At 41.8% G+C, this 14813-nt stretch overlaps 1 protein-coding gene across 1 annotated transcript in view; it reads left to right on the forward strand.

The window, feature by feature from the left end:
- LOC126482122 (uncharacterized) overlaps window positions 1-6145 on the forward strand; it is a 322283-nt gene extending 316138 nt beyond the window's left edge. The window contains exons 6-7 of the mRNA XM_050106099.1: window positions 5808-5884; window positions 6050-6145. Coding sequence (XP_049962056.1) covers window positions 5808-5884; window positions 6050-6145 — 173 coding nt within the window. The remainder of the gene's footprint in view (window positions 1-5807; window positions 5885-6049) is intronic.
- The last annotated feature ends 8668 nt before the right edge of the window (window positions 6146-14813 follow it).

Raw genomic sequence — 14813 nt, forward strand, 5'->3', positions numbered from 1 at the left:
GGCGCCGCCGACGGCAGCGCCTTATTCTGTCTGTTTACATATCGCTGTATTTGAATATGCATGCCTTTACCAATTTCTTTGGCAATTCAGTTTAGAAATAAGACTTTGGGATTTTCACTCTCAGCCATTCATTTTTTAAAATGGACTTGGATATAGACCTCTAAGCAGATTACGTCAGAAGTGGCTACTTATTTCTTTTAGTCTACATTTTTCTTCGGAAAAGTGTCTTCAGGGACGAGTTTTGAATAATAATTAACTTCTCTTGTTCCTGAGTTCAAATTTACTTCTGCCAAAACATGCATAATTTACGTAGATTTATCTCACAAATAATGTAATGCAAATGGAAACGTGATGCAGTGTATTATTAAACTAATAACTGAGAACAAGACAAGTCAGTAATTAAAAAAAAAAAACAAAAAAAAAACATTTCACCAGAGAAGAAAGAATGTAATTTCTTCGCGTACGTTACTACAAAACTTACAGCAATTCTCTTTTCAGCGACTTTCGATGCCTGTAAAAAATTATATTATTCCACTGAGAATTAGTTATTTGCATATTTCAGTAGATCATGATGTTTTGCGTGATAACTACGTGGCAAAATACCCTACTCGATGCATGTTCGCTAAAATCTTGTTTCAGCATCTCAAACTATTTGCGATATAGAGAACGTACGGCAAGTGCCTCATTATGGATTCCTATATAATTCTACTGAATTTTGAATAAAGTGATATCTATACAAAAAAGGAGAAACACTATATTGCATGAAATTTTTATAGCTTGGAGTTGCTTTTTGTTAGCGATATTATCTGTGTATGTGACTTTAGAGACTGCAGTACATTGACCAAACTATCTGTACACGTTTATATGATACGGAATTGACTGCTAGACATGGCGGACACGCCAGTATCAAAGGCGAGGAGTACTGTGTTGCCGGTAAAGAGGCAGAATGGGTAGCTCACGAAAGCCCATTGACTTCGTACTAAACAATGGATGCTACCTGAGAAAGAAGTCCACCAGAGGCATTTCAATCCTTTTAAAGCTTCCCAAATTGCTGTTGGTGATGTGATTGTGAATTGGAGCCACGAATACTTCTGATAGTGAATTACGCGTGTAAAAGTGTTTGTATCTATCAAATGGTTCAAATGGCTATGGGACTTCACTGCTGTGGTCATCAATTCCCTCGCACTTAGAACTATTTAAACCTAACTAACCTAAGGACACCACACGCATTCATGATCGAGGCAGGATTCGAACCTGCGACCGTAGCGGTCACGCGGTTCCAGACTGTAGCGCCTAGAACCGCTCGGCCACTTCGGCCGGCGTTTGTATCTATCCGAAGATGCTACCAACACAACATTTGGATCTAGATGATTAATAAAGGTCTTCTTCTTCATCCTCACTTACTATAATCATAACTTTGGGATCATCTGATCACAACTGATTGCAACACAGTATTTATACCATACGTATTTCCCCTTTGTTCTGTGCAAGGCAACTTCAGTGTGCTGAAATATGTACATTTTTTTTATACTGTTCAATTTACGTTTAGGACATTGTATATATACAGGGGGTAGGCAAAATAATGTGAACAGAGGTAGTACTGGGATGGTTGTGTTTGACGGCCAACAACCGAGGTAAGGTAGGTGTCGCGCTGGATTGTGGGTGTTCAGTACGGATTACGCATCAGTGCAGGATTTTACGAGCAGTGCACACTTTGTTTTTGCATGCAGAGGCTGAGGTCGACATGCAATGAAAGACTTAGCGGAGACCCAAAGAGAAGGACTGAGGGGGCTCGATTAGTTGGAGGATCAGTAACCAAGACAGCCCACGTACTGAATGTTTCAAGGGCAACTGTTTTAACAGTCATGACAGCCTACTCAAAACATTGAAACACATCATCTTATAAACGTAATAGTCGGCGCAAATCAAAACTAAATGACAGAGATTGTCATACGCTAATACGAATTGTGTCAAAACAACACAAAACTACGGCGGATAAAGTGACTGCAGAGCTCAATACCCATCTTCGAGACCCCGTATCTATCGACACTATACGCCGAGTACTCCATAAAGAGAATATTCATGGACGAGCTGCTATACCGAAACCATTAGTGACGATAACCAACGCAAAGAAGAGTAGAAATCGTGTCAGGACTATAAATCCTGGACGGTTGATCGGTGGACAATCGTGATATGGTCCAACGAGTCAACGTTTTACTTATTTCCAACATCGTGCCGGTTTTATTTCTGGAGGACGCCAAAAGAAGCCTACAATCTTGATGGCTTGATTCCAACGGTTAAGCTTGGAGGTGGAAGTGTGATGGTGTGGGCAGTTACCATGGTATTCTGCTGCTCCCATCATTACTCTAAAAAGCCGTGTTACAGCCAAAGATTACGTGAAAATTTTAGGTGATCAGGTGCACCTCATGATTCAAATGTTGTTCCTCAACAATGATGTCATAGTTCAGGACGATAAAGCAACCATTCACTCAGTCAGGACAGTACGATCGTGGTATGAGGAGCATGCAACTGAACTGCCGCGACTTCCCTGGCCACTAAGTCCCCGGACCTGAAAATTATCAAACACTGTGGGCGGTATTGGAGCGCAGCCTCCAGAGCAGATTTTCGCCTCCCTCGTCACTGCAGGAGTTAGAAGCGGTTCTGATTGAAGAGTGGCACGACATTCCACTAAAGGCTGTACAATCATTATATGCCAGTATTCCAAGAACAATCGCGGCTGTATTACGGACAAATGGGGGTCCAACCCCTTATTAATAAACCATTCCCAAGTTAGTACAGTCCCTGTCAGTTATAAGCAGTTTTGGCACTCCCTGCTGTTATGTGATCAAATAATAATTAAAAATTCAGCTTACAGATTTCGTGGCTGTTATTGTGCATGTTATGTTGATTCTCCTTTGTTACTGCTGTTCTTCTGATAACTGGCACTTGAAATTTTGTTTTCACTCTTCATAGCAATAGGAACCGAACATACGGTCTGATATTATGTTTTGTATGCTGTTGCCAAACGTACAATTTTATTTATGAGTATTAAATGAGTGTTTGTGGTCTCTCTTTCTCTCTCTCTCTCTCTCTCTCTCTCTCTCTCTCTCTCTCTCTCTCTGTGTGTGTGTGTGTGTGTGTGTGTGTGTGTGTGTGTGTGTGTGTGTGTGAGAGAGAGAGAGAGAGAGAGAGAGAGAGAGAGAGAGAGAGAGAGAGAGAGAGAGATGACTCGAACGTCCGGTGGGAGGTGCCGCGCCGTCTGTGACTTGGTGCCTGTAAACGGGGCTTCAAATGGCTCTGAGGACTATGGGACTTAACAGCTGAGGTCATCAGTCCCCTAGAACTTAGAACTACTTAAACCTAACTAACCTAAGGGCATCACACACATCGATGCCCGAGGCAGGATTCAAACCTGCTCCCATAGCGGTCGCGCGGTTCCAGACTGTAGCGCCTAGAACCGCTCGGCCACCCCGGCCGGCCATAGTGTACAATGTGCTTCTTTTCTGTGAGGTGGTGTCATTATGGATGTATGTGTGTGGCGTACATTTATCGGTTTTGGGCTTGAGTTTCCCTGCATTATGCTTTATACATGGTGTTTGTTATGTATTTGTGTTTTAGTATTTTGACTGAGTCTTTTTCGTTTGTGTCATACCCATTGTTGCTAGCTGTTTTTATGATTGCACCCATTTCTTTTTTATAGTGTATGTTGCTGAGCAGAATCGTATTTATTCCATGTGGGTCGTAGTATTGCGATCTTCTTCTTGTGGAGATGACATGATGGAGTATGTATTATTTTATCTGTGGGCATTGGCTTTCTGAAAACATTGAAGGAACGGTTGCCATTTTCTTTCATTCTTATGTCATTTATTTATTTATTTTTTATTGTGAACTTCATGTTCTGATGTGGTTTGTTGATTTCGGAGTGGATTCCATCTATTTTTTGTATATATCTGTAAATGGTGTTGTTGTGGTCTTCAGTCCTGAGACTGGTTTGATGCAGCTCTCCATTGTACTCTATCCTGTGCAAGGGTCTTCATCTCCCAGTACCTACTGCAGCCTACATCCTTCTGAATCTGCTTAGTGTACTCATCTCTTGGTCTCCCTCTACGATTTTTACCCTCCACGCTGCCCTCCAGTACTAAATTGGTGATCCCTTGTTGCCTCAGAACATGTCCTACCAACCGATCCATTTTTCTAGTCAATTTGTGCCACAAACTGCTCTTCTCCCAAATTCTATTCAATACCTCCTCATTAGTTATGTGATCTACACATCTAATCTTCAGCATTCTTCTGTAGCACCACATTTCGAAAGCTTCTATTCTCTTCTTGTGTAAACTATTTATCGTCCATGATTCACTTCCAAACATGGCTACACTCCATACAAATACTTTCAGAAATGACTTCCTAACACTTAAATCTATACTCGATGTTAACAAATTTCTCTTCTTCAGAAACGCTTTCCTTGCCATTGTAGAACTTTAAATTATTACTACATCATAAAAAAGCAAAAGTGCCTGAATTGTTAATAAGCTACTTACACACTGTCGTAAACGTAAACTAAGTAGTACAAACAAAAATATGTCCGTATACCAGACCAATGAAGCTGCCATGTAAAGAATAAAGGTGAAATGTATATGCCATAAAAATTTTCTTTTATTCAGTTATGATTAGACGGTTGCTAGGTAATTCTTCTTCTACATCTTGTGTACTTAATTGTTTGTTCCATAAATGCGTCTGTTTTTCTCTGTATGTGAAGTATACGAGTAAGGTGGATGTCCCCTCTGTAGATTACCAGCCTTGAGCAGATTGTCATCTAATGAGGCTCCCACATTGAAGCCTCACGACATGCCTGTTTGTTATTCGAGGTTTACTTCTTCTGGATGACTTCCTTTCTCCACAGTTTGAGTCTCAACTACTTTGGATTCAACCCTTTCTCTGCAATATGCAAGGTTGCCTCTTCTCTCATCTTCGCCACGTCAGAGTTCCTCTCTTCTGCCTATGCATCCGTTGAGGTTTTTAACCCTGATCAGAGGACTTGACAAGGTATTATCACCTGGTGACAGCTGAACCAACGTTGTAAGTTGTTAAACTGTATGATGGACCCAGAGTCGACCTCTGGACCTCTGCCTTTCGTGGGCAAATGCTTTTGCCAACAGTACCGCAAGTTTGACGGTAGAGTTTCAGCGAAGTCTGGAGTTCCGAGACGAGATACTGGCGGACATAAGCTGCGAGGACGGGTCGTGAATCTTGTTTGGGTAGGTCTATCGGTAGAGCACTGACCCGTGAAAGCCAAAGGTCCCGAGTTCGAATCTCGGTTCGGGACTCGGTTTAATCTGCCAGGAAGTTTCATATCAGTGCGCACTCCACAGCAAAGTAAAAATTTAAAACTGAACCTAGATTTATTGACTAGGGGTTCTTACTTCCACTCCTCTTTACTGTCCGCCCCGATAGCTGAGTGGTCAGCGTGACGGATTGCCGTCCTACAAGCCCGGGTTCGATTCCTGGCTGGGTCAGAGATTTTCTTCGCTCAGGGACTGGGTGTTGTCTTCATCATCATTTCATCCCCATCCGACGCGCAGGTCGCCCAATGTGGCGTCGAATGTAATAAGACCTGCACCAAGGTTGCCGGTACTGCCCCGCATGGGGCCTCACGGCCAACGACGCCAAACGCTCATTTCCATATTTTTCCCCCCTTACTCAGCTGGACTTTGGACCGGTATGGCGTAGATGCTAATACAGTTACTGAAAATTATCGTGCGTTTTCGAAAGAAGGTGAGAAGATTATAAAACCGGCGTGCTTGTTTCAGGTTCGGACGAGTACCTGCCTTCCGACCGGGGAGACGACGACGAGCGCGACGGCGGTGACAGCGGCAGCTCGGAGGGCGTGCGCACCTACTGCAGCGCCGAGCACCTCTCGCCGTCGCCGTCGCCCGGCGACGAGGCGCGCCCGCTGCGGCCGCCGCCCTCGGCGCCGCCCCCGCCGCCCCCAGCAGCCGCGGCCGGCGCCTTCCAGCTGCGCTACCTGCCGTCCGCGCCGCCCATCCACCAGATGAGCGACTCCCCGCCGGGCCACGAGTCAGACTCGGGCTACAGCCACCACTCGTCCAGCGGCCAGCGCCGCCTCAACCCGGCCGGCCTCTGCTAGTCACTCTGGGCGGCACCAGCCGACCAGCGTCCCGTGTCGTCCTCACTTCACACACGTGCAGTCGGGCCCAAAAGCCTAATGAGACGTCCCTATGGTTCTGCAGTCTCTGCAGACACACTCACCATGAGTGTCTTTTGAAACTAATCTAGTCAGATAACATACCCTGCTAAGAACGTACAGAATATATATATGTCGGCTGCTGAGGCAAGTTTCAGTCTCATTAAAGTCCTCCTCGGTGTGCTATCACGTTATCTCGTAGAATTCTAAAATATTCAGCATTAATTCTTCGATTGTACATGGGACTATAGGAAACGCAGACATACGATTACTTACAAAAAAATAAATTGCTTGAGGTTTCAACTGATCCGTCATTACTGCGATCAACAAATTTAACGTTATTAGTATGGTTGCGTTCGAGTAACGCCAAATTAATTTACTTCCTTAGGAAGGAAGGGAACGACATTTTGTTCAAAACATCGGTGAAAACATTCGCAATAAGCCTCCAAACATTCACCAGTTACAAAAAGTTTGATTTTTACATAACAGCATGTGCTTCTTAATGTAAATTTGGATGGGAATGCATAACGATGAACTGTAAGCTGGACAGGATTGAGGTACCTGAAGAACGGATTGTTAAAAACAAATGTATGCAATACAGATCTACAGTATCAGGAGTAATGGCTAAATGAAGATTAATCTCTTTTGGACACCTCTACCGAATGAATGAGACTAGACTCACGAAACAAAGTAATATTCCTGTATTTCTGGAGGAAGAAATCACAGGAGCATGAACTGCAGAAATAAAGAAAGAACTAGAAATAAACAACATCAAAGAATCAGAAATAGGAAACGGAAACGTTTGTAAGAATAAAATATTAAATTTAGATGGCCTTCAGTACAGAAGAAATCAGAGATCGGGAACAACATGGAAAGAAGAAAGGAAAAGGCGACACAGGATGAAAACAAAGTACTGGAAAGCAACAAGGAAAAATAAGTAATTGCAGCTACATGATCCTACTTCGTTAATACAAAATAATAGAATACACTAACTTTTTCATAATTTTAGTTGTAATGTATAGTTTGCTTACATGTAATATCTCGAGCGAACATTGCTGATACACAGTCTTCTTCGTAATTGAAACATATTTCACAGGATAGAACAAGGTGCTTTTAAGTACGATTATTGGCTGTACATAAGGCACATCTGTTTACCTTTTCTATCTTTGGATGTAGGACATATAGGACACGCGCTTTGTAATCATATCTCTTAGGAATCATTGGAAATCCAAAAATTAAAATATGAATTGGAAAAAAAATAAACTGGTAATTCCTTACACTGGGAAATTTCATACGTCACAACTTTTCTAAGATGTAACAGTTCAAAACTACTAACTGAACAACTGAGCTACACATAATTAACTAATCGACTATGTGTTACACGATATGTGTTACAATTTACAGTTACCTTGTTGCCATATTTGAGAAAACTGGGAGACTCCACAACTGTGGTGGAATTTGATAAACCCCAGCGACATAAAATGTGTTTTTCTTCGCAAATGAAGGTAAACAGACGTTAACCACAATACAAAAACGCTACCTATGTATCCAGTACAAATATTTTGCTCCATCTCGTGACAACACTGGAAAATACGTCGACTGCGGTGTGTGAAACTCCAGTGCAGTAATGAAGGGTTAAATGGTCTCCATTTTACCGTGTTACTCTCGATTTCGAGGCAGTTCGCCTCAAGATCAGTTGTATGTGACACACATGCATCATAGCAACGTGTGGTACATTCACATTAGGGCCATGTCTTACTGACAGTGATTAACCTTTAGTGACGTGCACTATCAAACCAAAGTAAGCACCACTCACGAACTGACAACCCCAGCGGCGTCTCGGAGAAAAAAAAATTACGATATATGGAAGCACTCACTCCCCAACTAAAGTATTCTACGTTCGGAGGAAGGCCGTTGCAACACGACCAAAACATTGGATATATTAGTGTTTTATAAGATGACGTGATAATAATATACACAGAGGGGCTTTAGTGAGAAATTAAAGAATGCCCTGACTGTACAGCTAAATGAATTAGCGCAAATCCAAACTCGTGAAAGTTCGTTGCAATCTTGGAAGACAATTCAACACTAAATTCTATCACAAGAAGAAATATAATAATAATAATAATAATAATAATAATAATGATAATAATTTACGTCATTGGAATCCTAATAGGAGAAGCGTTTTTCCACTTGCGACCTGCAGATATTTGAGATTTCTTATTTCAGAAATCACTTTACCACTAAAGGAAACTGTTAATAACTCTTGGCTGGAACTATGAGTTTGGAACTGTTTGAATTCTTAGCTGCAGTGCGAGTTCATACGAAGCAAATTAGTGTAGATCGTACCATATCCCTCTCTTCATAGGAATTCTGTACGTTCTGGGCAAGGATGTCTGTATCAGCTTTGTCTGCAGTGGTACGTTAACTGCATTGGCTGTGTTATTTATGAAGTTACTTGAAGTCTAATTTTTCGTGCCAGACTTTAAATCCAGAAGTGTGATTGGCAGTATACCAATTATGGAATGGACGTGTCAATCCAGTTGTTCCTCACCCCTTAATCGTCATTGAGTAAGGCGATTGTGGTTCTCGAAATGTTTTCTTGTGTACGATATTATGACACATACCTCTGTGGCATTTTCCTTTCCAAATACTGAATGCTTTTTGAGTTTCTAGATATTTTCTCACTTTAAAATGCTATTTATTTAGTTGTTTATTTCACAATGTTTAGTATTCCTTGTTTGTTGTTTCACACCCTTAGTTTTAGTGACCAATACCGTTAACTTAAGCCGTGCATCTACATATTACAGTAAGACATCAAAAAAAGACGATTTTGTTGCATCCAGATTAGTTTTAGCTTTCTGAATGTCAATTATGGCATAAGTTTGCACTCTACTGAGGTGAGTCTTTCAACGATATTTCATAAACTTCAATACATCAACATGTTGAAGTGTGACACCCATTATGTAAAGGAAATCTACTCTTTATTACAAGGGTCAAATTAAGTTGATGAATGCCTGTTAGCTTTCAGTTGCAACAACACGTCGTGATGAACACTAAGCAGATATCTGGTTGCTTATAAAAGTTTGCGAAACGACGAAAATATGCAACTCCTTGCTATTTTACAACCACCACTGAATACGCCAGAGCAGCCATGACTCTCCTCAAAAAGCAATGCAAAGACAAATTTTGAAATTATTCTGTGTTTTATGTTGAGAGTAGTCCAAGGCTTTCGACGTACTATAAGGATAATAAAAACAATTACAACCAAAAAGCGTGTTAACAGGAATGGCAAGGTGCTGGTTAGATGAACTTCCTCAAATCTCACCTCTGTGTTATTTCGAAAACAGTCTCGATAAAAGGAAATTGTTGAAATTAGTAGCATCGAAGGTGATACCTTTCGTTAGTTTGGTGGGAATGTTCTTGAGAATCTTAAAGATCTTGAGAATCTGTAGAGCTGCCGTACCCTTATTTTATTGTTGAATTAGAAGAAATTATGTTAAGGAAGACTACAGCTAATGCTTGGTAGGTTCAGGTCGGTCATGTAGTAGAATGTCTTTTGCCTTACTTTTCAGCTCAATGAAGAATAAAATAGTGTGGGATTCTTGATTCTCAAATAAAAAACTCTGAATAGGACTGACTGTCATATTTTACAGCAACATAGAAACTGAATGTATATTTCTTTTCGATACATCCATGCACTATCAGAACAGAATAGCTTAACCACCTAATGAATGATTAAAACCATGTGACTTTTTTTATTCTTTCGGTTGTAGAAAGCGTGTGTGTTTATCAAGACAGTATCTAAGTTGAAGTGAGCTGTAAGACCCGTTCGGGTGCCTAGTCTTTCTGTTTTAAGTATGCTTGACTTTGCAAATGTTTAATAGCTCAATAAATGCACATGAAACAGATTCACCTCCCGCCTTGTCATAGCACAAGTACACGAACCTGAACCAAATATATTGGATCTCTGTATGATAATCACAGGATTAAGGAAGTGTGCAGATCCAAATATAGAACCCAAAGTTTATACTCGTCACTTTTTGAAATGTAAAAGTATTTTATTTATTTACTTTGTATCCACAAGTTTACATAATAAAAATCCTTTATAATTCTTATGATCATCAGTAAAATTAATTTCATGCCATCCTGATCATCCCTGAACTCTTTATTTTATGCATTTATCTGGTTACTGGAATATATATCCAGGAGGGTCATTGCAAAAGTCATGGCAATTATTTTGGCTTTAAAATAATAGCAAATTAAAAAATCTAAAATACTCAAATAAAAGGTTACTTCATGTATAATTGTTACATGTAGGGAGACGGATAAATACCATACTGTTATAACATGAGAAAGAAGACGAAAAAAATTTGTCGTCGCGAACGTGTTTTACTGCCAGTTGCAAGAGCACACAACAGTACATAACAAACTACGTGCATTCCGTGGCATCAGAAGTCTCCTCAAGAATCCACAATAACGTAACGTGGCGCTAGATGGTAGCCATTTGCAGGAGAACAAAGCGTGAAGAGAGACCATAGGGTAGGCTGAGCAGTCTTTCAGGATGAATATTACCAGGCTTGAACAGCGCTCTCACGTAATGATTGCAGTTGAACATGGTAGAGATGCGTGACGGTGCCACGAGGAGCTTATGGAAGCGGTGGGAAATGTTGCTCTACCATGCTTGGTGGGTAGGAGCGTTCAGGTGTAGCAGAACTGCAACATCCAACAAGTGCCGATCCGGGCGGCCTGTCAGTGTGCGTACACACTATGCTCACACTCATATCGCCCAAAACTTGGTGAACGACTGAAGGTTGACTGTGCGGGAATTGCAGAGCCATACTGGTACTGAGAACACAGCAATCTACAGAACTTTAAGTGTCGATTTACATATACGTAAAGTTGCTACAAAGCGGATGCCTCATGCAGTAAGTTAAGTGGAAAAGTGGACATGTTACGAAACTCATGTGCATCTAGCGCGTTATGAGGAGGAGGGAGATGACATACTTGATTGAATCGTCGCCATAGATGAATTTTGGGCGAGAGCCTATGAGCTTGCGCTGAAACACCTGTCTGCGGAATGGCGTCATCCAGGTTCTCCACGCAGGCAGAAATATCGTTGCAATCGGTCTCCTGTCAAGCAAATGGTCACTATAGCCTTTCACATTAGAGGATTTTATGCCATTTCATCCCACACAAACAAAATGTTAATGCACTGTACAAATGTCAGACTTTCTAATAACGACATCCATGATGGTCTATGTGTGAGAAACGTCTTGAAAGTCTACACGGTGCATTAATTCTTCAGGACAATGCTGGAGCCCATACGACAGCGTGTGTGTAGAATCTGCTCACGCGAAGGGGATGAGTAGTATGGGAGCATCCATCATATTCGCCAGACTTATCATATTGCGATTATGACCAAAACTGAAAGAGTAATTGCTTGGAACATGATTTCGAACAGTGAAGGCGTTGCTACAACTGTGATTTGTGAGATGTAACGGTTCGTTCATGATGAGACCACGAGTATTCGGCTTCTTCTACAGTGTTGGCAGCGTGTGATGGATTTGTTGGAAGACTATTTCCAGGGGCTGTAAGATTTCATAGGTCTGTGTTCCAGTCTTGTGCTGTACTGTGTACTGTAGCAACCGACAGTAAAACACTTTTGAAATGACAAAATGTTTTTCGTCTTTCCTCTCGTGCTATTTCTTTAGCGCGGTGTGTGTGTGTGTGTGTGTGTGTGTGTGTGTGTGTGTGTGTGTGTATGCGCGTGCGTTCGTTCGTTCGTTCATCCATCTCCCTACGTTTAATGTTTATATATGAACTAGCCTTCCATTTCCATGTTTGAGAATTTTTTAATTTAATGCCATTTTCGAGATAAAAGGTAGTTGGAATAACTTTTGCAATGACCCTCGTATATGCCCCCAGTAAGGAGTAAGCCAGATGACTGTGTGGGACATTACCTACAACTGCCACAATCCTTACCAATCAAAATGTGTGCAGGCCTTATTGCCTACAGATTTGCTGGTTCGTAGCACAGGCCACCATGCTACTGGGACTGACTTGTATGTCATCCATCCTATTCACAACAGAGGATAGCTCTGCAAGGGGTGGTATCGACCTCCATAAAGTCCACCTGTGTGCTACAGAGAAGCCGCGTGGTGTGGTGGCAGCAAACCATCGGCACCACCTCAACCCCAGTGTACGGTCGGTAATTATGGGCGACCTTCTCTTGGGACCAGTTATCCTTCTATAGCACTTCACATGCGAGACACATCTGCACTTCCTATGGGTGACAATGTTTCCCATGCTGAAGACATGTCGTCGATGATATGAAGGATGATGTCATACTAAAAGACGATACTCCACCTCATTGCCATCATGCCTATAGAGCTGAAACACTAGTACAGGAGGCACAACATTACCACTTGCCTGGTGTAACTGTGGGGACCCTGGCCCACAGTGTATGTATTCATCACATGTCATATTTGTCTACATGTAGGGGCCGGAGAATGCCGACATGATGCTTTTGTCAGCATTCACACACACACACACACACACACACACACACACACACACACACACACACACACACACACTGCTTTCCCAACACAGCCTAGTATTATGCTGCCCATTTAAAATAGAACATGCAGTCGGTAAGTACCATCATCTAGTTGTCTGAACCTCCACTTGGCACCCAATGATGGCAGTGGTTTTGATCTTTTAGTCACAACAGACCTTAAAATTAAGTATCGCAATGTGATTTCCATCTGCAAATTGCCTGTGATTGGCAACTGTGTGACATCGTTAATGAAGAAAAGACAGGTGTGGTGCAAGCCCTCCTCCCACTGAGGGTCAGTTGCAGATGATCTGCAAGCTGTCACCCCCGCACTGTCCAGGCATGGTACGTTTACGCAATCGCCTGGCCGCCTGGAGAATGACAGCTGCTACCTGCATGATAACACACAGCCATGCTACACTGACCTATGGCCCTAACATCACGATTCACTGATTAGTCACATCATTGCTTCTTCATGGCATGTGCAGGGATCCAGACACTGGACGATACATGGAGACACTTTCATTACTCTGTAAATTAAACGTGGCGAATAAACATCGTTACAGATACAACGTGTTTCAGTTGCATAGATGGATTTATTTCAGACCACATTCCAGAAAATTCCCTGCTTGGCCTCCTGCACTCAATCGAACCCATCCCTCCAGGTCGCAACAATACATAGAAGTTAATGTCGTTTAGAAGACTTCTACTATCTGGACATATTATGAAACACATTGTGTCACATCAGTTAGTTGATTTGGTTCAGCTAACGATAGTAAGTTATTCATATAAATACAGCATACTGCTGACTAAGAGCAGCAATCGCCTCCTAACCCCCTTCTCCCCTCCCTCACCACCACCTCTCTCTCTCTCTCTCTCTCTCTCTCTCTCTCTCTCTCTCTCTCTCTCTTATGTGAACGCCACCTGCTGCGTAAGGAAATTATAGAAGTGGAACAGATATGAATGGGGAATTATACTCTCTCCACAACAGATGACCCTTAAATGTTCCCACCAACTTCAATTACGATTGCAGTGCGCATGGGATCATCAAGATTTAATCAATGAAAACGTGTCACATGATCATATGAACAACGTTTCTTGTTACACCACGTCAATGGTCGTATTCAGATTTGCTGTCATTCAGACGAATGGCTGCTCGAAACATGCACTGCACCACAGACACAAACAGTGAGGCTAATGTCATGCTTTGTGACAGTCATCTGGTCTTCCATTGGACCTATCATAGTAATCGAATGCACTGTGACAGCAGGGGGCTATGTGTATCATTGTCCATCAATATGGGTATATCTATGTTTTTAATTATGTAACTAATTTTGAGTTCTTTTGATGTATTGTATATCATATTACAGATTTGAAGTTCTCAAAATGATCGTTTGATGACCGATACCTGTCACCTTGTAATAATCGTGCCTTTGCAGTCTACACTGTTCTATAATTAATTTGAAATATTGTATTTTGATCGCTGAATGTAATTGGATTTTATGAAAGTTTAGGTTTTGTACTGGCAGTACCTGTACTTCCAGTAGTTTTTGTGGCGTGGTGTGTCCAATACGATGCAGAGTAGGTTAGCTTCATTACAGTCATATCAATGACAAGGCGAAAGCTCGCCCCCAGGTATCTCTCAATTTTTGCCGTTCACTAAAATAATGTTGGCAATTAACTCAAACTTAACCAAGAGCTTTGGTTTCCCATCCCAATAGCAGTTAATGAGCATGGTTTCTGGTGCAACAGCTGAGTAGATACAATGTGTTGCTTCCATCCAAAAATGGGGTTGTAGGGCCAATATTTCTTCTGGGATTATGCTCTTTCTGCTCTCCCTAGAAACATTGGTACATCACATGTCGTCACCTCAGTCTGCATTTCTCTGGCTGGATAAACGTTGTTATCCCTTAGACACTTGTGTAGGTTCCCTCATGACATGTTCAGAAATTGTTAATAGTTCTCACATCTACTCTTCTACCCACTGACTGTGAATCATACAACACCAACACGTCGTTCCTACCAGTCGTTGTTGGGCCTATATGTACAACC

This window comes from Schistocerca serialis, chromosome 5 (assembly GCF_023864345.2).
Source record: "Schistocerca serialis cubense isolate TAMUIC-IGC-003099 chromosome 5, iqSchSeri2.2, whole genome shotgun sequence".
Lineage (NCBI taxonomy): Eukaryota > Metazoa > Arthropoda > Insecta > Orthoptera > Acrididae > Schistocerca > Schistocerca serialis.